The following is a 24,926-nucleotide window of genomic DNA, read 5'->3' as shown; positions in this document are numbered from 1 at the left end:
TTTTTTTTGGTGCATAGACATACTCTTACTGACCAGCAGAGAAGAGCTAATTTCATAAACTTCAGCCAGTTATTAAGTCCCAGTACATGCCAGGGAGAGTCTATTACTTCTATTATAAACCAAAAATGAAAAAAAAAAGAGACATGGATTTCTACAGGGAATGTAAGCATAAAACAGAGCTATTCTAAAAGTTGAAGTGAAGTTCTATTCCGAAAAATGGTATTGTGTGGTTTTATATTTATTCTCTCCCCATTACTTTTACATTAAATTTACTCAGTTTACAGATGATAACATAATTTTCTAACTGCCATTCCTGCAAACTCAGACTGGGATCTTCTAACAGTCGGGATGCTTTCTTTCTGGCTCACTTGTCACCACTACTAGTAAAGATTCTGTAACTGGATTTAATCAACAATTCTGTTGATGATGCATGTGCCAGAAGAGAATTCAGCTCTTTGCGCCCTAGCTGTATTGACATCAGTGCTAAAAAGTAGTAGGAAAATCTTATTTATGTCAATGAACTAAGCATATCTGTTGAATGAGGTGCCATTTTTCTGATCATAGCAGCATTTTAATGCTCAGTACATTAGTTGATTACTTTAATAATCTATTAATATTCCATTCCACTTACAAGGATTTCTGAAACAAGTACCACATTCAGTAATCTACAATAGTTCCTTCAAGTCACTTCTAAATGTCTGTAAAAGGTGTATTTTTTGAAAACACCTTAACTGCACTTTCCTGCCTTTGTGCGAGTGAACAGGTACTATATATTTTTAATTTTTTAAAATTTTAAATAAATGTATGATCAGTGAAAGGGTCATATTACTAGGAGGCAGCTTTGCCATTAACTCAATGTGTGGGCTCAGGCAAGCCATCTAGGCTGTGTGCCCAACTTCTACTGAAGGTCAATGTGAGCTGGGCATCCAACTCCCTTGAGCCCCTTTGGCAATCTAATTTTTAACCTTTTTGGAAAAACTCTGCCTTTCTTGAATCCTGTGTACCCTTTCACTGATTCTAACATGTCTGTACAGGTTTGAAGTAAACCGGTATGCTGGAATAATTTGTATAGTGGGGATGCTGAGAGCCATTGAACCAAACTGTAAACCCATATCATGGAAACCACTTCAAGCCAGTGGGTGCGACAACATCCCCAGCACCCCTATTTCCAGCACCTATAGAAGGACTGAATTTGGCCCTCCCTCCATTTCTCCATCTGTAAAGCAGAAATACTGATACTCACTGCCCTCATGAGTATATTGGGAGTGTTAATTAGTGTTTATAAAGCATTTTGAAAATGTAAGATGATATATAAATACAGAGTACTATTTCATTATTACATAGGTAAAGTATGTAATAAATCTTTAGGACACTGTATAGGGAAAGTGTGCATGCCCACATATGTTTATTATACAATGGAACACATGTCAAGCAAGATATTAAGGTGTAAACAATTTTTAATATGCATTAAAATCCTTGTGAACAGTATTTAGCTTGTGTGCTTAGCCATTTTTCTGAGTTAAAAATATTGGCCATTTTAAATTGTTTTTCAAAATTCTTAACACAACTATACATAATTATCTCCTGCTCCAATATTGTTTTAATCTAAAAACATAACCAAAACCATCTGAATTGGGATTTTTTTTTAAAAGAGACTTGTATAGTTTAAATAGGTCCAAATAGAATTTTGTGAAAAATGGAGAGAAAATTCCGCTGAAACTGTGTGTGCAAAGTGGGAATTTTTACTGCTGAAAATAGGATTTCTTTTAAATAAAAATTAATGACAGACATAAGTATATCATCACAAACAATGCTACTGTATGGATTTTGTTTAAAAAAAATCACATTCTTATAAACAGATTTTAGTCGACTAAAAGGAAGAAAATGCTTCTCATTTCCAGAGTTGCCAACTTTCTAATCACACAAAACCAAATACCCTTGCCTAGCCCCTGCCCTCAGGCCCTGCCCCTTCCCCGAGGCCCTGTTCCCACTCATTACATCCCCCTTCCCTCCGTCGCTCGCTCTCCCCCACTCTCACTCACTCACTCATTTTCACTGGGCTAGGGCAGGGGGTTGGGGTGCATGATGGGGTAAGGGCTTTGGCTGGGTGTGCAGGTTCTGAGGTGGGGTCAGAAATGAGGGATTCGGGGAGTGGGACAGGGGTTGGGGTGTGGAAGGGGTGAGGACTCTGGGGTGGGCGGGTTTGGGGTGCAGGAGGGGGCTTGGGCTGGAGCTGAGGGGTTCAGACTGCAGGAGGGAGCTCATGTCTGGGCCTGGGGGTTGGGGTGCAGGAAGGGGTGTTAGTTCAGGTGTGGGAGGGAGCTCAGGGCTGGGGAAGGGATGCGGGAAGGGGCTCTGGGTATGGGATCTGGGCGGTGCTTCCCTGAGGTGGCTCCCAGGAAGCTGTCAGCATGTCCCTCCGGCCCTTAGGTTCCCAGCCAATAGGGGCTGCGGAACCAGCTCTTGTGATGGGGGCAGTGCGCAGAGCCCCCGTGGCCGCACCTATGCCTAAGATTCAGAGGGACATGACGGCAGCTTCACCAGAGCTGCACGGAGCCAGGTAGGGAGCCTGCCAGCCCCGCACCAACTGGACTTTTAATGGCCCTGTCAGCGGTGCTTGACCAGAGCCGCCAGGGTCCCTTTTCGACCGGGTGTTCTGGGCGAAATCCAGACACCTGGCAACCCTACCCCTTTCCCCTGACTTGGGTTCAGAATATAGCCATCCAATAATTCTTATGGCTTAGGCCTGTCCTCTGACATATAATGCCCCTCACTTCAGATATTGGAAAAACTGATTCTCTACACATTGATTTTTCAAGATACATATACATAATTATGTGTGATTCATAAGACTTGGCAGGGTCAAAGTCTATAGCTATTTCTACACTGTGAGCTAGGGTTGTGATTCCCCGCAAACACATACTTGCACTAGCCCTCTTTGAGCTAGCATGAGTATAAACAGCAGTGTAGTTACAGTAGCACAGGTAACAGCAGCAGACGCATCGCTTAGGGGTGCCGAGTTTGAATTTGTCTAAACCAGTGGGTAGGTACTCATCTAAGCTGTGCTTCTGCTGCTGCTATCTATGCTCCTGAAGCTACACTGCTATTTATACTCACACAAGCTTGAGGAGAGCTAGCGCAAGTATGTACACATGAACAGGGAAATCACACCCCTAGCTCATAGCATAGGCATAGCCCAACTAGTTTTTGCATATGTATTCTGAATTACCCAAAGGTGGGGGGAAGCATGTTCTTCCTTTTTACATTCCCTGCCAAATCTGCCTATGAAAGTGTTTTTAAACAAATCTATTCTAGATATGTCTTTCATCTGATGAAGTGGGTTCTAGCCCACAAAAGCTTATGCCCAAATAAATTTGTTAGTCTCTAAAAGGTGCCACAAGGACTCCTCGTTGTTTTTACTGATACAGACTAACACGGCTACCCCTCTGAAACATGATTTTTATTACAGGATCCTAGAAGGCAGAATCAAACCCATGTACCCAACAGTAGCAAAACAATGTATGTGCTTGGATTTCCCTCCCCCTGCCATTTTACAGTACATTTAGTGAGAATATTATGCATATATTGTTTAAGAAACAAACCTTGTCTCAAGTAGACAAGGCTATTACACCCATTACAACAATTAGTAGTGTTAAAGACACGGGTGATCCTCATGCAATGTATTCATGCACATTTTTTTCAAATAAGTACAACATTCAACTAATAACAATGGGTTGTTTCATACTAGATAGTAATTAGCAAAATAACATTTGACAAAGTTTCGGTCATGCTGCTCTTGTAAGAATAAAACACAACAATAAAGCAAAATATTGTTCCAGACAGGTTATACATATGTATATAGTACTAATTATATTAGATTCAGTACCGCTTTTTGGTCAGACAATCTATCTATCTGACAAGCACAGAAACAGAATACTAATCCTTTTTCTTCTAGAAACAGCTGCATAAAAGGCAGACTTGCTTTGGTACACAGATAGTATCTACCCTGCTTATCTAACTCAATGTTATTAAGCCCTGAACTGAGACTGGATGCTCACTTTCATAAAAGACAGCCCTTTATTATTAGGCCAATACTTCATAAGAATCCAAGTTTCCAAAAGATGGTTTGATAACTGAAATGAAAAGCTTTACCAACATTCTTTAATCTTTGAGAAGATCAAAAAAGGACTTTTGTGCAGAACACAAGTTTTTTACTTTAATAAACTATATAAAAAGGATCCACCAGAGACAGATACCTACCTGAGCATCTGTATTGGTTCTGTGTATGCCATCATCGGCACCAAATGTCCTTTTGCAATCGTATAGCCACTACAAAATAAATATAAATAATTAAAACTACTCTGCAACACAGAGCAAACCAAAGGCTGTGATAAAAATACAAAAGACCTGTATTGCTATGAATACCTTTCATACCGCCCAGATCATCATCAGTGAAATTATTTAATTCATACATTTTTATATTCTCATTTTGTTTAATTCTAGTTAAAACTGTCTTTCAGATGCTTGCTGCTTGGCACTTAATTTCTTACCAGCACTGACCTTACCAATGAATGCCACTCTTTGTTCTGCTAAGAAAAAATGCAATGTAGCAGTTACCCTGTTCCTTCCACTGGAAATTTCACACAAGCTTCATTATCCCATACTGTGGAGTACATGCTACTTCTAATGCTTTCATTAAATTTGGTGATTGGGGATGGATGGCAGGTGGTGGAGGAAATAGAAAATTCCTTAATTATATATGCTAAAATAATTTCCATTCAACTTGCTTTCGGAAAGATTCATTATATTATTCCTCAATATCTTTAATGGCTAAAAAGATGTGTGTCTAAAGAACACTGAGTAAAATGTTGATTCATTTTAGATCAGGGGTCAGCAACCTTTCAGAAGTGGTGTGCCGAGTCTTCATTTATTCACTCTAATTTAAGGTTTCGCGTGCCAGTAATACAATTTAATGTTTTTAGAAGATCTCTTTCTATAAGTCTATAATATATAACGAAACTATTGTTGTATGTAAAGTAAATAAGGTTTTTAAAATGTTTAAGAAGCTTCATTTAAAATTAAATTAAAATGCAGAGCCCCCCAGAGCGGTGGCCAGGACCCGGGCAGTGTGAGTGCCACTGAAAATCAGCTTGCGTGTCGCCTTTGGCACGCGTGCCATAGGTTGCCTACCCCTGGTTTAGATAAATGAAAGGATAAAACCTGTTACATTTATTGGGAAAGAGTATGATCAGAAAATATAATTCTCCTGTATAGCCACATGTACAACAAATGTATTCTATTGATTTCAATGAATGTTTTGTGTAAAAGACAATCATTATCTTGTAGGATGTAAAAAGTTAATATAAAACATACACAAAAACAAGCTAACACTTGCTGTATAGTGCATCATTTTAGCCTACACAGCATCAAGCACATTTTGGGCACTACTGTAACACAAATAATATCAATAAAGCTGAAGTAGAATATTACTGGAATAGCAATGCACCATGCTGAGATAAAGTGAAAATTATCCCCTGTAACACAGAACAGGCTCTACACAATCCATGGAAGTAATTTAGCAGAATGTGTGCTGTATATCATGAATCTTATTGGAAATTTTAGTGACCTTTTCCTAACCTTTGTCTGATGCAAGAAAGGGAAAAGAAAAATGTGATTTCCCATCTGCTTAATTTAATAAAGGCTACTTAGTGAATTAACTAGGCCTGTGTGCTTATCAGGAGGAGAAGTGGAATTCTCTAAACACTGTGGTGTCAGTTTCAATTAGTGACATGGATCCCACTGTACATTTTAAATCTTGTTTTTCTTTTTATCTGACAGCATCTATCAATAATAATGATATAGTTTGCATCAGAACAAATGACATCAGAAATTGGGAACCTAATATCTACTTTTCACACTCTGTCTGATGTCTTCTTACACATTTGACATTTTTGAAATCTTAAGGAGAAAAACAATTTTTTTAAATATTAGAGATTCCTGCAATATTTACATGATATATGAAGTGCTCTATTTTCTTATATTCTCCTTTGATTCAATGGTTTTACTCTGTTATACAGATATGAGCACAATGAAAGCCTTAGTACAAGGGAACAGAACAGTAGTTCAGAAGAGCAAAATTGGACATGAAAGATCTTGGCCCAGACCCATTGGCTTAGCAGTACAAAAGGGACATTGGCTTTTTGTCACTTGCTTCCTTTATGTGTGTGCTGTAAAGGGGCATGCTAGGGACCATTCTTGCTAGTGTAAGTTACAGAAGCCCGTGGATGTTCTGACTTGCACTGGTAGGTGGTTTGGCTCCCAGCTAATACCAGGATCAGTGGAAGCAAAAAGAGAAGGTTACTCACCTTGTGCAGTAACTGAGGTTCTTCAAGATCGTTGTCCCTGTGGGTGCTCCATGTTAGGTGTTTGTAATCAGAGATTTGTAGTAGCAGTGCCATCTCGCTCCGAGCACTTACCTACTGTGCACAGGCAACCGTCCCCCAGGTCCTTTTCCATCCCAGAGAATCAACGTGAAACTCTGAAGCAGAGAGGATGAGGTGGGGTAGTGGAGCACCCACAGGGACAACCATCTCGAAGAACCTTAGTTACTGCACAAGGGAAGTAACCTTCTCTTCTTCTTCGAGGAGTGTCCCCGTGGGTGCTCCACTTTAGGTGACTGTTGAATAGTGCCCTCCAGTGGAGGGGAGAGGCTTCAGAGTTGGTTCAGTGACCACAGATAGCACTGACTCCAAACTGAGTGTCTGCAGCTGACTGCTGTTCTAACGTGTAATATTTAGTAAAACTATGGGCAAATGCTGCTTTGCAAATGTCCGTGATGGGTACATTATTGAGAAAGGCCACCGATATTGATAACGTTCTGGTCAAGTGACTGCAAACTCCCGGTGGAGCTGGTAGATTGTTGTTTTGGTAACACAAATGGATACAGCTTGATATCCATTTAGACAATCTCAGTTTTCAAATAGTTTGACCCTTGGAACATTCTGTTATAGAGAGAAATAGTCTAGATGACTTCCTGAATGTTTTTGTCCTTTCTAGGTAGAAAGCTAGCACTCTGCAAACATCTAGCGTGTGAAGTGATGCCTCCCTGAGGTCGGCATGCGGTTTTGGAAAAAATGCAGGTAAGTATATGGGTTGATTTAGGTGAAATGGGGAGGCCACCTTGGGTATAAATTTGGGATGCGGCCGTAAGATCACTTTATCTTTGAAAAACGTGGCATAAGGTGGCTGTGCCATTAGGGCACCTAATTCCCGAACCCGTCTTGCTGACATGATGGCAATGAGGAAGGCCACCTTCATGGATAAGTGTAACAGAGAACAAGTTGCTAGGAGTTCAAACGGTTTCCCCATGAGACTGCGGAGAATAAGGTTAAGAAAGATCCCATGTAGGGGCAAGGTCTTTTAGGGTGGGTAAGTGTTTTCTATGCCCTTTAGGAAGCATTTAGTAGTTGGGTGAGCAAAGATAGTGACTCCGTCCACCTTGTTGTGGAATGAAGTGATGGCGGCCTGGGGTACCCTGAGGGAGCTGTTAGATAACCCCGATTTCTTAAGGTCCTGTATCTAGTCCAGTATCCTGGGTAGTGGGGCTGACCATGGAGAAATATGGTTGTCCTGGCACCAAATGCAGAATCGGGTCCACTGCTGTATGTATATTTTTCGTGTGGTTAGTCTTCAACTGTTCAGTAGGACATCTTTCACTTCCTCAGAATAGTCTTTGTAAATCCCTGTTAGCCATGGAGTAAACAGGCCTTGAGATGGAGAAGGGATAGGTTGGGGTGATTGACGCGTCCTGAGTCCTGCATCAGAAGGTGAGGTATTATTGGAAGGATTTGAGGTGGCTTCACTGCCATCTGTCCCAGGTATGGGAACCAGGGTTGTCCGGGCCACGTGGGTGCGATGAGAATTATCCTGGATTTGTCTGGCTTGATCTTGTGAATGACCTGACTCAGGAGTGGGATCGGCAGGAATGCATACAATAGTGGTGTTTCCCACTTTATTAGGAGAGTGTTGCCCAAGGCGTAGCATCCCAGTCCGACTCGGGAGCAGTATTGAGGATACTTTGTGTTCTGAGTTGTGAACAGATCTATAATGGGGAACCCCAGAGATTGAATATGGCTGTGAGAGTTGCATTATCCAGCTCCCATTTGTGGGTTTGTGAGAAGTCTCTACTCAGTTGGTCCGCTGTCGTGTTCTGACATCCTGGCAGGTAAGATGCCGAAATGTCTATGTTGTTGGTGATGCACCAGTTCCAGAGGCTATTGCCTCTGTGCACAGAAGGTATGAACGCACTCCCCCTTGGTGGTTTATATAGAATATGCATGCGATATTGTCCGTAAGGATCTTGACAGTTGTGTTTTGGATCAAGGGAAGGAAGTGCTCTCATGCATTTCTGACACGCCTTAGTTCTAGTATGTTTATGTGTAGGTTGGATTCTACTGGAGACCAGTGACTCTGGATGGTGTTGTTATGTAAATAGCTCCCCATCCCATGAGGGACATGTCCATAATGATCGTTCTAGTAGGAGTTTTCTGTTGGAAGGAGACACCTGAGCAGACGTTCTGTGCCTGTGTCCACCATGTGAGCAAGTCCTTTACCCTGCAGGGCATAATGAGATGTCTGTTGAGAGAATGTTTGTGTGGTATGTAGATGGTGTAAAACCAGGCCTTTAAGCATCTCATGTGTAGCCTGGCAGGCTTTACGACAAGTGTCGTTTCAGTCATGTGCCCCAAAAGTTGTAAGCGCATTCTGGCGGACGTTTGTGGACTGTCCGTCATCATTGTAATCAAACTGGTTAAGGTGAGGAAGCACTGTTCGGGTAACCCCGCTGTTGTGGTGAAGCAATCAAGGGAGGTTCCTATAAATTCCAGTTGTTGGACAGGAACCATGGTGGACTTCTGCACTTTTATCTGTGGTCCGAGATCTTTAAAGAGGATTACCATGGTTTGTGTGGCATTTAGTGCTGCACATTGTGTCGGTGCCCTTAAAAGACAGTCATCTAGGTATGGAAAAATCATCACCCCACAGTTTTCTGAGGTGAGCTGCAATGACCGTGAGGACCTTGGAAAAGACCCTTAGGGTGGTTGACAGGCCGAAGGGGAGCACTCTGTATTGGAAATGTTGGTGTCCCAGGGTGAATTGCAGGAATCGTCTATGTGCTGGGTGAATGGTAACATGAAAGTAAGCGTTTGTAGGTCGAGGGCCTAGAGCCAGTCTCCTTTCTCTAATGCCGGAATTATCGTGGAAAGAATCACCATTTTGAAACGTTGCTTTTTCACAAATTTGTTGAGTAGTCCTAAATCCAGGATGGGTCTCCATCCACCGGTCTTTTTCTGAGTGAGAAAATAATGGGAATAAAACCCTCTCCCCCTGTATTGATCTGGTACTGGTTCTAAGGCCCCTAATTGGAGAAAGTGGTTTATTTCCTGTTGTTACATGGGCTTGTTAGGGGGTCCCTGAAGAGGGACGGGTAAGGGGGGTTGTGTAGGTGGAATAGAGATGAAGGGGATGGAGTAACCGTTCTGGATAATTTAGAAAAACCCATCTGTCTGTAGTGACCGTGTTCCATACTGGGTAGTATGGTGACAGATGGTCTCCAAAATGGGCTGGAGATCCTAGTTCCAGGATCAAAGAATGTGGGGGTCTCATGCCCTCGACCAAATCTTCAAAATGATTGTCTGAAAGTAGATGGTTGAGACATGAACGGCCGATCTTGGTTCTGCCTGCATCTTGTCTGTCTCTGTTTACAGCATTGGTCACACTGTCTTTGTGGCTGGATGTATGGGGCAGTTCGGAATCGCTGTTTGTAAAATCTGCCGTTTCTTTTTGTTCACAGGTACATAGATACGCAGGGATTTTAAGGTGGCCCTGGAGTCCTTCAGAGTATGTAAAGACACATCTGTGTTTTCTGCAAATTTTATGACCCTGAAAGGGTAAATCCTCAACTGTGGCCTGGACCTCCCTAGGGAACCTGGAAAGGTGAAGCCAGGATGCCTGATGCATGACCACAGAGGTAGCAATGGAGCGTGCTGCCATGTCTATGGAGTCAAGAGAGGCCTGTAAGGCCGTTTTGGCAATGAGAGACCCTTTGGAGACGTTAGCCTTGTATTGTTCTTTTTGTCATCAGGCAAATGTTCTCTAAAATGTCAACTTTTATTGAACAGGTTGTGTATGTATTTAGCTAGAAAGGCTGAATAATTAGCTATGCGAAATTGGAGCATGGCTGAGGAATAGGCTTTCTGCCCGAACAGGTCTAGCCCAGGGGTTCTCAAACTGGGGGTCGGGACTCCTCAGGGGGTCGTGAGGTTATTACATGGCGGGTCGCGAGTTGTCAGCCTCTACCCCAAACCCCGCTTTGCCGCCAGCATTTATAATGGTATTAAATATATAAAAAAGTGTTTTTAATTTATAAGGGGGGGGGGTCGCACTCAGAATCTTGCTATGTGAAAGGGGTCACCAGTACAAAAGTTTGAGAACCACTGGTCTAGTCTTTTCCAGTCCTTATAGTAAAGGTTGGTTCTAGACTGGTGCTCTTTTCCCCTTCGATTAACAGCCTTGACCACCGAGTTCGGTGTAGGGAGAGTGAACAGAAACTCGGCCCCTTTAGCTGGCACATAACATTTCTTGTCAGATCTCTTACAAGAAGGCAGGGGGTATGGCAGGTGCCTGCCTGATTATTATTGCAGGGTCCATTATGGCAGCATTGATAGGCAGTGCAATTTTTGCTGATGGAGATACCTGGAGGATGTCTGTAAGCTTGTGTTGGGTTTCTGGTAGCTCTGCTAAGGAAATGTCTAGGGATTCAGCTACCCTCTTGAAAAGGTCCTGGAAGGACATGAAATCATCCCAATGTGTGTGGGGGATGGCATTATTGTTTCATCCAGCAATGAAGATGAAATGTGGGTGGGTGGCAGAGTAACTCCCTCGGGCGTATGCTCGGGTTCCTCTATCTCCTCCTCCTGCGTTTCTGAGGGAGCTGGGGCAGGTGGTGAAGGGGATCGTGTTGCTCTAGACCTTGGTGGAATGGGAGGGGGTCTGAGGTTCTGAGCCCTATATAATGCCCACAGATCCCAGTATACCCAGTTGGGTAGAAAAGTCATGGGAGGTGGCACTCACGGTTGAGCCTGCCAGCATCACATGTCAGCAGATGTGTGATGTTGAGAGGGTCCTGGCTTAGGGGAGGAGTGGCGAGGGGTACAGGTCCCTGCCTCATCCTCTTCTTCCTCATCGTTTGAGTTGGGAGTAGCCGAGCCAATGGGAGTAGCCACCAGGCTTGGTCCCAGTCTCGCTGGGGTACCGTTGGTACCGAATAGGAGTGTGCCAGACGTTGAAGTAATCATGAGGTTTGCCTGTCGCATAAATTGCTGCGGTACCGGGAGACTCGGTGATGGGGACGTCAGCATGCTGTGGCATGGGAGCACAGTAAGAGCTATCAGTACTGATGGCTTACTGTATTGCGTAGGTACAGCAAGTGGCACCATTGCACTACTCAGTACCGAGGTTTTCTTTGGCTCCGTTGGTGCCGACCTGGGAGATTTGGTTTTAGGGCGCGTACCTCCATGACAGCTTGCCCACACTGGGTCCTTAGACCCTTAAGAAGTCTTGGTACTGGACATTGCTGGTGCCTTGCGGTCCAACGCTTTCAGTGCCGTTGGTACCAGGGCAGATTTTCCACTGGGAGATTGCTTTCTTTTGGGTGAATCTCACTGTGGGGAAGAGTGAGACCGCTTTTTAATAGCCTTTTTGGGAACAGGCTCTTTAGCAGATGTTTTTGAGGTAGATCCCGTTAGATGCTGCTGCCGGAGACTGGTGGCCTGGAGGCATTCTCGACTCGGGGTCAGAGGCTAGTCTGAGGGATTTCTCCATCATGAGGAATTTCAACTGGAGGTCCCTAGTCTTCCTTGTCCTAGCACACAATTTTTTGCAGTGTGGACACTTCTGAGTAATGTGGGTCTCACCGAGGCAGCGGACACACTGTGCTTGGCCGTCCACTACGGGAATCGAAAGTCTGCAAGTCAGGCAGCGTTTAAAGCCAGGAGAGCAAGGCATCCCTGAGAGGGTACTTGTTTTGAGAAAGAAGGAGAATAAGTCCATATTTGGGTCTCTGTTCTTGTTGTCGAAGCCGGCGACCCACCTAGAAGGTAAGGGTGGGGAACGGCTAACAAATTTTTTTTTTTTGAAAGATTTTAAGTAAAATATAAACTAGAGGATAAATAATTAAATGAAAGTCTAATAAGTCTGGGAAAACAGAAAACTGCTGAGGTCTGTAAGAGAGGCACTGCTGTCGCTCCGACTCAAGCCAAAGGTGGTAGAGAAGGAACTGGGGGACGGTTGGCTGCACACGCTAGGTAACCGCTCGGAGCAGCGTGAGATGGCTGCCATGCGTGCATGGCCAACCGGGGCACTGCTACTACAAATCTCTGATTACAAATGCAGAGCGCCAAAACATCTAACGTGGAGCACCCACAGGGACACTCCTTGAAGAAGAAAGCTGGCTTACAGACACCTTTGTCTCCCCACCTCAGCTGTGCTGGGTGTGAGTTCCATGCAGCTACAGCTCACACTCCTATTTTTAACGTGCAATTACAAATGTCATATACAATGCACTTTTTCAGGATAAAGTTTGTAAAACAGATTTACAATTAGGCTCATAATTCTAGGGGTTGATTCTAGAGGCTAGTAGTTTAATATACCACACAGATTGCTTTTATACAATTATTACCTATTAGAATATAGCCAACCAAATTTCTTCAATCACTTCCTGTATGTCTCATTAGCTTTTGTTAGCCAATACATATATGTTAGGCATAGTATGCACCACGTTAAAAGGCATTATGTGCATGGTATTAATATAAAAAGTGTAGGGAAGTTATGTTAACTGAATGTAATATGCTCTTCCTACACCCTGTTCGCCCAAATAATGTATCCTGCAACACTTTGAAAACCTGAAGTCAGCTTTGGTATTAGAAAACAGGAAACTTGCCAAAGCAAAGATGCAAGAATACTTTGTACCAAGTACAGTTAGGGGAAACTTTCATGGCTCATCAGTACTTAGAATGGAATATCAGATGAGATATGGGAAAGTACAGGGAGGTAACCTTTATGGACCAGTACCTGGAATGCTAGTTGCCAAACGAAAAATAAGGAAAGTACAGAACAACAAGCTAAAGAACTGGTGTGAACTGGTGAACTGGATTTTAGCAATGTGTAAAGAGTTTTGTAACTTGTAAAGTCATCCAATAAATACTGCTAGCTGAAATACTCATCTCTGAAGCATGCAATCTGTGTATGGTGAACATGCTGTGAGAATTTGTATGTCTGTCTTGTACTACTTTGATTTTAAACAATAAATTTGGCTAAGTTAGGTTAATTGGTCTCTTGAACATTTTAAAGAATGAACAGCAACTGCAGTAAAACAATTGGCTACACCGTTGAATCAATATTTTTTTGTGCCTTGTTTATTTAACTTCCCTGTGCTTTAGCTCAACGCTTCTGAAGACTCCCAAGTCTCCATTCATTGTATAATACGCAAACGATTGTGAACAAAGAATGAACTCATTGAAGAAATGAAAAGAATATGTTTCAAAATTGTAGAACAAGAAAATTGTTGGGAGAAAATTAGCCACTATTTCTAAATTAAATTATATTATGTTAACTAAAACTGATAAAAGTTTTACCATTTTTTTTCTTGATGTAAATTAAAAGAATAAACAGCCAAATCTGCCTTAGGCTCTCAGTTGTTTCAGAACAATTTCTCTGACCCAATGAAACCTTTGCCCTGCCCTAATCACTCACAAATACTGCAGTAGAAGACAGGCTGAACACAGAAATAGTCCTTGGGCAGTCTTTTGACAGCATCACTACAGAAAATATGTGCTCCTCTGTGATATATTGACAGAGGCCATCATTAACTTCCATACACCAGATTCCTTTAGATAAACAAAATGTAGAGTACTCAAAGAGATTCTGCATTATCTTTATGCATAGAATAATCTATAACAAAAAATGAAAATACAAAAATATAGTTGAAAATTTAAAGTGCATTTATGGTTAGAAAGGTGACTAAGATTGATACTTTCTTATTCAACAATTAGAAAAAAAATCACACGTGTATAATGGGCAATTTAACTCACTGAGAAACAATCCACATGGAGAGAATCTCACAATGCCATTTTGCATAGTCACTTTTCAGAGTATAAACACATACCTAGGTTCAAGTCCCTACTCTGCCTCAGACTTCATGGGTGATCTTGGGCAAGTCACTTAGCCTTTCTGTGCCTCAGTTCTCCATCTGTAAAATGGGGAAAATAATATTTCCCTATTTCACAGGGATTTAAGAATATATACATTACAGACTGTGTGGCACTCTGATACTTTGGTAATGGGGCCATCCCTATGATTAGATGAGATTTAAACTTAATCAGAAATATAGTTAGTGCAAGACACTTATACTTGTGCTTCTCATAATCCAATTATTGTTTAGGATTTATCAGGTTTTTAAAAAATGGAAGTAGTGTGATACTAGTAAGGGTAACTAACTAATACTAATAAACAAGCAGACCTTTTTTATTTGAGCCATCTACTAAACATAAAAAAATCAATTCTTTTGATTTTGGCTGCAATGATGACTTTGAAAAGACTAAGATGAAACCACGTGTTTCATTTATGTTTTGATTTAGTCTCATCTCAAACTAAAAAGCGTCTTGGCTGAGAATACAGTAGCCTTTCTAATAAACCTAATTGAAATTTCTCTCCCTAAGTGTATATTTAAAAGGACAATGCCAACTAGAAAAATCACCTCTGTGTGAAAATTTAGGATCTATTATGGTGTGATTTCTAATATTACTGTAACTGGAGGAGACTAGGGTGAAAAAAAATGCCTTTTTTTACAAAAAGAACAGGAGTACTTGTGGCACCTTAGAGACTAACATATTTATTTGAACATAAGCTTTCATGGGCTACAGCCCACTTCTTCGGATGCATCCTGGTCTTTTTGCGGATAGAAGCTAACATGGCTGCTACTCTGAAACCTCTTTTTTACAGTTTGTTTACATTGTGCATTTCATAGAACTTTGGATCTGATCCAACTCCCACTGAAGTCAGTGGCAGACTCTCCATTGACTCCAAATAAAATTAGATCAAGTTCTCTTGAGTATAATCAGTTTCACTGTTTCCTCTGTATAATCAATTTTTCTCCCAGCTAAAGAAGACCCTTAATAATATCACAGACAGGACAAAAAAAGTCTTTATTAAAAATGTTAAAAAAAACCTTTTTAATAAAATTCAGGAAACACAATTAAAAGGCTCTAATAAAAACTAGAGTTTTCAAAAATGTTTCTCCATGAAGTTCAAACTGATGGAGTCTAATTAAGTATGGAGATACTTTACCCAGGAAACTGGATGCCTCTTGAGACTCCTTCTAACAAAAATGTGGCAGCATGTCTGAACCATTTGATAGGTGATTGCAAGTATGATGTGTTTATGGTCATTACATACTTTGAATGGTGTAAGATTGATGTTTATCACACAACCCGATGCCTACTTGAATCTATTAGGGAAATACCAAAAGAGACCATTTATGTTTTCAAAACAGAAGAGCTAGAAAGACCAAATTCAGAGCCAATGTCCCAGGCTCACATCTTTGGATATATCAATGGATGCAAGCCCTTAGGGTAAGCCTGCATGGAACTGATTCGGTACATTTCCTGAGCAGCTTCTGAGAAGACTTCTACAGATCACCAGCAACATTTTCAAAATGTCCTCTCCAAATGGCACCCCAGTGGTCAGTGACAACAGTACCAGCACTACCCTTCCCAGAGGCCGATCCCTTTTCTAGACAATTACTCCTACACAGGTGTGTACAAATTGCATCTCTTCCTGCATCTGCAGAGGTGAATCTGGTTCCATATTTTCTTTTAGTTGGTGAAAGGGAAAGCTGTTTGAATTTCCTGAGTTAGTATCCTTCTAAAGTCAGTGTCATGACATTGGTTCACAAAAACAAGCGCACATGCTTTGCTGAAAGTTCAATTTTTAAACCTAATACACTTTGTACAGAGGCTAGGCATTAAATATACCTTCAGGGTCTAAACTATTTCATCATATTGTCTAAATGTCAACTTTATTTTAAATCTCAGCACCACAGACCCTCTCTAACCCATAGTACTTATATAAAGGAGTAACAAGCCTACGATGAGTTCAGCATTGATGCTAAAATTCTCTTTTACCTTTTGAACATCTAACAATTACCCATAAATACAGTAAAAAAGCAATATGTGTGGGTAGGTGCAACAACTATCCATAGCACAAACAACTCTTTCAAACTATACATAACAGAACAGAGAATGGTAGTAACAAAAGGAAGCAAGCTATTCCATCAGTATGCCACAGCAATTTCTTTTTTAACTTTAAGTCTACTATTTTGTTTGAGATACAAGACAGACATGTAGCTTTTTAAAATCTCCTTGATAATCTCTTGAAATTCTAGTATTCTCTTAAATTCTAAAAAAGGCATCAGCCTATGGAATAATGCAGACTCACCTGCTCTGCTGCCTCTCTTTTGGCATTATAGGTATCTAGATGTTCTTGGAGCTCTAGAACGCTGAACTTCAACATTTCTAGTAAGCCACAGGACATCAGCTAGAATAGAAAAATATTTTTTTTTTCTACAAACAAATTAAACACTTAAATTGTTAGACCACATTTGGGATATCACATAAAACTAGCTGTTGTGCACATCACATGTAAAACCTCTGTTTTTAGGTTTAAACAAACATTTGCAGCCACATCACCCCAAGCTGAGATCCAGTAAGATCTTGTAAGGTAAGCAGGGTTGTGCCTAGTTAGAACTTGGATCAGAGACCTCAAAGGAACTCTGACCATTTATAAATAGAAGGATATTGAATGTCCCCCCGCCCCCGATGCACCATTTAGTTTGACAAATGAAACCTTGTAAAGAACAGTGAGTGAAATTAATTGACGTCTACTATCTAATTCAATCCATTGTTTGTCCTTACCATTTAGAAGTTACTTGCGAGAAATAATTATATTTAACAATTTTTGTATAATTAGAAAGGGCTATATTTCACAACTGAATTTACAGCTATAAACTATTGTTTTAATACTCTTCTGTTTCATTTATACAAATTAATCTTTTTTATTTTTAAATACAAGTACTATCTATGCTGCTGCAGTTAGTGACAATGGGAGAGATTGTCAAAGGCACTACTATCTGGTGGCTGCCTACCTGTACCTTTGAAAAAATTCCCTCAATATTATTTTGCAAAGGTTAAACCATAAAACATTCTGTGCCCCTGCAGAAAGATTACTAAATAATAGATATTTTAATCTAGCACTGTATTGCTGACTGTACATGAGATTTTACCGTTTCAGCATCAATAAAGACTGTTGGGCATTCCGAACACATCATCATCACCTCCAGTGAACTTTTAAATTTTGTTCCAATACGCTGTAGACCTTCACCAAGAAAACTGATTGAATCATTTGTTATAGTCCCAAACTTTCTTTGAATGGTCTAGAAGAACAAATAATAGAAAGAAATATTTACTTTGCATTACTTCCTTTTTTCCTTTCTTCTTCCAGATAAAGGAAATCTTTTTTTCTATTATGACAAAGAATTTCTATGTAAACTATTATTGTTTATGACAACACACTTTTTTTTTGTAATTATTAAATTACACACACACACACACACACACACACACACACACACACACACACACACACACACAATATAGACTGTTTGCATGATAAAAGCAGTAAAACATTATAAGAAGAGGAATAGTTCCCAAAATTATGGTACTATATATTGCCTTGAGTCAGGGATGAATGCATTATTTAGGAGTAGTAAATCCACAATTTAAGATTGTAAACTCTTTTGGGGCAGGGATTCTTTTTGTACAATGCCTACTTCAATAGGATCTTTGTCCATGATTGGGGCTGGTAAATGCTACGATAATACAAATAAATAGGACCCTACCAAATTCATGGTCTATTTTGGTCAATTTCACAGCCAGTTTTTTTTTTTTAAATTAGTCAATTTCATGTTTTCAGATATTTACATCTGAAATTTCACAGTGGTGTAACTGTGGGAGTCCCGACCCAAAAGGCAGTCAGGGTGGAAGGGCTGCAAGGCTATTGTAGGGGGGTCATGAGACTGACACCCTTACTGCTGCCCTGCTGCTGGCAGAGGCGCTGCCTTCAGAGGTAGGCAGCCAGAGAGGAAGGCTGCTGGCTGGGAGCCCGCTCTAAAGCCAGCGCCACCACCAGTGGCAGCACAGAAGTGAGGGTGGTAGGGCATGGGGGGGGGGCGAGGGACTTACCATATGTCTGGTTTTCTCAGCAGTCTCCTCCATGCTCGGGGGGGGGGGGGGGGAGAAGACAGGAGGCGACAGCTGGAGCTGCAGCCTCCCAACACAAGGGTGGAAGGGGGAGTGACAGCTGGAGCCACGGAGCTTCCTGCTGCTGGGGGAGATCCTGGAGGTGGGTATGACCCACCCTAGGAGCAGTCCCTGCAGGGGAAGGCTCATTCCTCCCCATTTCCAGTGGACTAGCAGCTGGAGCCCTGTGCAGGGTAGACGATCCCATGAAATCTGGAACCTAGCTAGGGAAGATTAGATTTCACAGTCCGTGACATGTTTTTCACGGCTGAGAATTTGGTAGGGTCCTACAAATAAATGATAATAAGTGATTTATGCAGGTCATTATCAACAAGTGCCAATTAAAAGTTTAAGCCAGCAAACACCATCATATATTTGATATAACATAGAAAATAATACTTTAGAAAACTTTTTAAATTATGTTTATTCATTTTTTTTAAATTAAATATGTTTATAAGACTATGGTTCTGACCTAGTATGTTCCTATAAATTATTTTTGTAATACCTGAAAAATTACATACAAAAAATCTACATTCAAATACTGTTAGTAAGATTGCAAAGTCAAGCACTCAGTAGCTAGGAAATGCCAGGATTAAGGTTGTCTGTTCAACCTTCATTCTGCTACTTGCACTTATGCGTTATGATCACGGCCCCCTCACAATGGACAGATTCTATAGCAGGTACTCCTTAGTTCAGTAGCAGGAAACTCTCAATTCCACAGAAATACTAAGTAGCTCAATTTGTTGATTTTTTATAATATGTTGCTGAATTCTCTAAATTTTCCTCTGGGTAACAGAGAACAGTTACTCCCAATGTAACTAGATGCTCAGGACACTGTGAAAAGAGTACTCAGCTTTTCTCTGTCATTGCTACTCCAAATGGGGGTTTGGGGCTATGGTGCAGGAGTGGGTGTGGTCACAAGAGGCCCCTTTGCCTTCTTGTGCTATGCCTATGGACCCCAATTACCTTAATCCATTCCTGCACACGTCAGAGCCTGGGTGAGATGGAAATCTCCCCATCGCCTGCAGCCCAATGACTTGGCCCTGGTTTGCTACATTCCCCCCAGGGCACACACCTTCACAGCTAGTCAAGGTTAGTCCTCAGGAGCCAGGGAGAGCTGTTGCTCCGCTTTCTGGCTCCCCATTTTATGAATATCAGGGAAAGCGAGAGTGCTGCTTATGTAATGCACTCCCCCTTGTGGTGAAAGCAGCAGAGAGAGAGGAAGCTGAAGCCAGGCCATGGTGGAGCAGGGAGGACTAAAATGGCAGGTATCTGTAGCCAAAGCGTGGAATTCCATAGCATATGATAAAATGACAAATTCAGCAGAGAATCAGAGTATATGGGGTACTAATTGTGATACAGTCTTTAATTACAAAATCACATACTTTTTTTCTCACTGGACCCCTGCGTCATTCAGTGCACAGGATGGATGGTGATCAGGGAATGAATGAGGGTTATGTAGTGAATGAACCTGCTGTCTGAACCATCCCTTCTTCATTTATTGCAGAATTTGAAAGGTGTATAGTGAATGAGGCAGGGGACTGTAGCAAGAGAAATGATGGTTTCCTGGTCAAGGCAGTTGAATGCCACCCAGTAGGACTGTGTTGTATCATTACCTCTGTCACAGACTTCCTGTGCGATGCTGAACAAATCACTTACATCAACATTTTCACAAGTGGATACTAAGTTTGTTTCTCTTCTTCTGGGTGCCCAGACTTCAGACAGCTGTGGTCTGATTTTCAGAGAAGTTGAGCACTTGTAACTATAGCTGAATTAACTGGGAGTTGATGCTCAAGCCTCTGGCAGTAAGACAGTGTAGTCTGGAGGAATGAGCACAGAATTGGGGTCAGGAGTCTTGAATTTTAATATTTGCTCTGCCACTCACTCACTGTGTGGCCTTGATCAAGTCACTTTGTCTTTCTGCGTCAGTTTCACTGAGGTAATAATACTTATCCACCTCCTCACAGGATATTGGGAGGATTAATTAATGAATGCCTAATCTGCAGTGCTTAGAACATATCAAGTGCTATAAAAATGCTAAGTACTCTGAAAAAAATCAGGCCCTAGCTGGGCTCCCAATCATCGAGGCAACCTAAATTAACAGAAATTTTTGAACTTAATCTCTAGTGTATCAATTCCCTTTCTGTGAAAAACCTCCTTACCTCGTGGGGTTTTGTGAAGATAAACTCAATAATATTTGTTAGGCTGGCATACTTTAGTGATGAGTGCCACAGAAAAGCTCATGAAGAAATCAATAACTCTGCAATCAGCAAAGGGTTTGGATGATGTTCAGTAAAAAAAAGTGTGTGTGGGGTGGGACACACAAATGTTGAGGATAAAAAGAAATACTGAACAGATGCCTCATTTCCTGCACAGTATCCATCCTCTGAATTGAATGAGGCAGAGTCCTGTGGAAAAATACTTCATGATCATATAACAACATTATTGTAATATAGTTGAATTATTTATGGTAGTGTCAGGCCTTGGAAAATTAATTAGAAAAATAAGCTGTTTGGAAAAGGGTCAGAAACTAATTAGTAATGAGTCACTGACCTGAAATAATCTGGAGAACACATGAAAAGTATAGACTGCACAAGATCCATCAGTGTCTGACAGCATCTGATTGACATGGCAGCGCCAGGCCTCTTCTTCATCATCATATGCCACTGGTTGAAAAGCTGCCAATATGGCAGAAAGAAATGGTGAAGGTGGTGGGGAAGTCTGTACTTCTGGAAAACCATCCTGTTCTTCCTCATCTTGGCTGTAAATAAAGTAAATGATGTAAGCTTGTCAGTAAATATTATGAGGGAAAAAAAGAAACAGTTTTCACTAATCTAATTTATTTTGAAAATTTTAATTAGAACATGCAGTATAACTGAATCACTAAAATTAAAAATCTAGAGAGAATTCTATTTTGTTTTGAACAAAATGAAATCTGCAGTGAAACTATAGACAACGAAGCAGGAGGTTAAAAGGCTTTTGTAAGAAAGGCGTTTGCTGCTATAAATATAAATGTTGATACTTACAGCCCCAAATATCCAATAAGTCTAACAAAGCAAGCAGAGTAAACATATCTTATGCTGTTTCTGTTTAACATTTTTATCCACAGATCATTTAAGAAAGGGACATATTTTCTTGCCAAAAATAATTTAATGAATATTCCACTCCTTGGCTATCTGATCATCTGCAATGTAACAAAGCTCTAGCTTGTCTTGGGAGCAACCCAAAAGCTCTTGCTGCAGTATACCAATTTTTAAAATTATCTTAAGTAACATCTATTCCACTGGTTAGGAAAGATAGAAAATGTGGCAAAAGACCACCTTGGCTTAACCATGAGATCTTGCATGATCTAAAAAATAAAAAGGAGTCATATAAAAAATGGAAACTAGGACAGATTACAAAGGATGAATATAGGCAAACAACACAGGAATGCAGGGGCAAGATTATAAAGGCAAAGGCACAAAATGAGCTCAAACTAGCTAGGGGAATAAAGGGAAACAAGAAGACTTTTTATCAATATATTAGAAGCAAGAGGAAGACCAAAGACAGGGTAGGCCCACTGCTCAGTGAAGAGGGAGAAACAGTAACAGGAAACTTGGAAATGGAAGAGATGCATAATGACTACTTTGTTTCGGTCTTCACTGAGAAGTTTGAAGGAATGCCTAACCTAGTGAATGCTAATGGGAAGGGGGTAGGTTTAGCAGATAAAATAAAAAAAGAACAAGTTAAAAATCACTTAGAAAAGTTAGATGCCTGCAAGTCACCAGGGCCTGATGAAATGCATCCTAGAATACTCAAGGAGCTAATAGAGGAGGTATCTGAGCCTCTAGCTATTATCTTTGGAAAATCATGGAAGACAGGAGAGATTCCAGAAGGCTGGAAAAGGGCAAATATAGTGCCCATCTATAAAAAGGGAAATAAAAACAACCCAGGAAACTACAGACCAGTTTGTTTAACTTCTGTGCCACGGAAGATAATGGAGCAAGTAATTAAGGAAATCATCTGCAAACACTTGGAAGGTGGTAAAGTGATAGGGGATAGCCAGCATGGATTTGTAAAGAACAAATCGTGTCAAACCAATCTGATAGTTTTCTTTGATAGGATAACGAGTCTTGTGGATAAGGGAGAAGCTGTGGATGTGGTATACCTAGACTTTAGTAAGGCATTTGATATGGTCTCGCATGATATTCTTATCGATAAATTAGGCAAATACAATTTAGATGGGGCTACTATAAGGTGGGTGCATAACTGGCTGGATAACCGTACTCAGAGAGTTATTAATGGTTCCCACTCCTGCTGGAAAGGCATAACAAGTGGGGTTCCGCAGGGGTCTGTTTTGGGACCAGCTCTGTTCAACAAATTCATTAATGACTTAGATATTGGCATAGAAAGTACGCTTATTAAGTTTGCGGATGATACCAAACTGGGAGGGATTGCAACTGCTTTGGAGGACAGGGTCATAATTCAAAATGATCTGGACAAATTGGAGAAATGGGCTGAGGGGGTAAACAGGATGAAGTTTAACAAAGACAAATGCAAAGTGCTCCACTTAGGAAGGAAAAATCAGTTTCACACATACAGAATGGGAAGAGACTGTCTAGGAAGGAGTACAGCAGAAAGGGTTCTAGGGGTTATAGTGGACCACAAGCTAAATATGAGTCAACAGTGTGATGCTGTTGCAAAAAAAGCAAACATGATTCTGGGATGTATTAACAGGTGTGTTGTGAGCAAGACACGAGAAGTCATTCTTCCACTCTACTCTGCGCTGGTTAGGCCTCAGCTGGAGTATTGTGTCCAGTTCTGGGCACTGCATTTCAAGAAAGATGTGGAGAAATTGGAGAGGGTCCAGAGAAGAGCAACAAGAATGATTAAAGGTCTTGAGAACATGACCTATGAAGGAAGGCTGAAAGAATTGGGTTTGTTTAGTTTGGAAAAGAGAAGACAGAGGGGACATGATAGTAGTTTTCAGGTATCTAAAGGGTGTCATAAGGAGGAGGGAGAAAACTTGTTCTCCTTAGCCTCTAAGGATAGAACAAGAAGCAATGGGCTTAAACTGCAGAAGGGAGGTCTAGGTTAAAGTTTAGGAAAAAGTTCCTAACTGTCAGGGTGGTTAAACACTGGAACAAATTGCCTAGGGAGGTTGTGGAATCTCCATCTCTGGAGATATTTAAGAGTAGGTTAGATAAATGTCTATCCGGGATGGTCTAGACAGTATTTGGTCCTGCCATGTGGGCAGGGGACTGGACTCTATGACCTCTTGAGGTCCCTTCCAGTCCTAGAATCTATGAATCTATATGTGGATGGAAATAGATTGGAACAGGTCCACTTTTATGGACAATTTAACAAGTTTTTGTTTAAAGAATGTCCTACAGATGGACTTTTCATCATGTATCAATGCTCTGATAATGCTGTTAATTATGAGACAGACTAATCAATGCTGATACTCAAAGTCACTAACAATTTTAAAAAACTTCTGTATTAGAATGAATTATATTTTTACCCAATTATTTTTCTTGATGCTTTATTACACAACAAGCTTACTATTTTATTTGCAATTAGAGACGTTTATAAAAAACTTTATAAAATTAACATGATTTCCCCCCTCCCACAGTACCAGCCTCCCTTTCAGAGAGGCACTTAAAGCATATTTTATAAAACTTGTCCATTTAACACAATAACATGCTCGCAAATTTGCATTCTTCTTGATGCTAACAATTTTAGTAGTAGATTGTAGCAGCTAAGCCATGCTTGCTAGACCAAATTCCCCCTTCTTATTTTCTCAGGCCTTGACCAGAGAAAATCTTTTGAAAAACAATATTGTTTAGACTACTCATCACAGCAATCATTTACAACATGACACTAGGAAATAAGTTGGTTTTGTAATATTTGCATATGTTCAGTTCAGTAGTGCAATACCCATAAAAGCTACAAGTAAAGCAAGCCTTTGTGAGCAGGCTAGAGGCAGGCAGTTTCTCCCATAATCTACAAGCAAAGCTTGCAACATTTACCAGACACCTATTAGTCAGAGGACTAACCCTAAACAGTTATCTTCATCACCCTTAGGGCTAGAAATAATTTTTTTTTAATGTGAACACATTGCAAGAACAGGTGAATTCTAATTAGTACATGGCAAATCAAACTGGTGCCGACTGGCATCAGCCTTTAATTTTTCCAAGGCATATTACAGTAACCCAATATAAAAATCTGCAATGCTCAGCTGCTCCTGTTCCTCTCTCATTGTGGTTTATTCATCATCAAACTCTCAGTCTGTGCTTTCTTGCTCTCCCTGAACTTCTAAAGCTTACCTTCTGTGCTTCTGTGGTCCCCAAACTTTCCCCCTCCCCCTATGCTGATGGTTTTGAGCCAACTGAGGAGTCTTAAAAAAAAATAAAAATAATAAATTAATGGAGATATCCTATCTCCTAGAACTGGAAGGGACCTTGAAAGGTCCTCGAGTCCAGCCCCCTGCCTTCACTCACAGGACCAAGTACTGATTTTGCCCCAGATCCCTAAGTG

General features: G+C 40.9%; 1 protein-coding gene across 25 annotated transcripts in view; it reads right to left on the bottom strand.

Moving 5' to 3' along the window:
* The window catches only part of FRYL (FRY like transcription coactivator), a 411,199-nt gene that overhangs the window by 7,032 nt on the left and 379,241 nt on the right, over positions 1-24,926 (bottom strand). For 24 of the 25 annotated variants that reach the window (XM_065598069.1, XM_065598065.1, XM_065598067.1 and 21 more), the window contains 4 exons: positions 20,964-21,171; positions 17,396-17,545; positions 16,552-16,650; positions 4,261-4,329 (listed from right to left, as the gene is read on the bottom strand). In XM_065598069.1, coding sequence (XP_065454141.1) covers positions 4,261-4,329; positions 16,552-16,650; positions 17,396-17,545; positions 20,964-21,171 — 526 coding nt within the window. Of the gene's footprint in view, positions 1-4,260; positions 4,330-16,551; positions 16,651-17,395; positions 17,546-20,963; positions 21,172-24,926 lie in introns of those variants that run through there. The other variant, XR_010601883.1, reaches the window with a different exon arrangement.

Source organism: Chrysemys picta, chromosome 5 (assembly GCF_011386835.1).
Source record: "Chrysemys picta bellii isolate R12L10 chromosome 5, ASM1138683v2, whole genome shotgun sequence".
Classification (NCBI taxonomy): domain Eukaryota; kingdom Metazoa; phylum Chordata; order Testudines; family Emydidae; genus Chrysemys; species Chrysemys picta.
The sequence above is the reverse complement of the archived record's forward strand: the minus strand, read 5'-3'. Positions and strand labels throughout refer to the sequence as shown.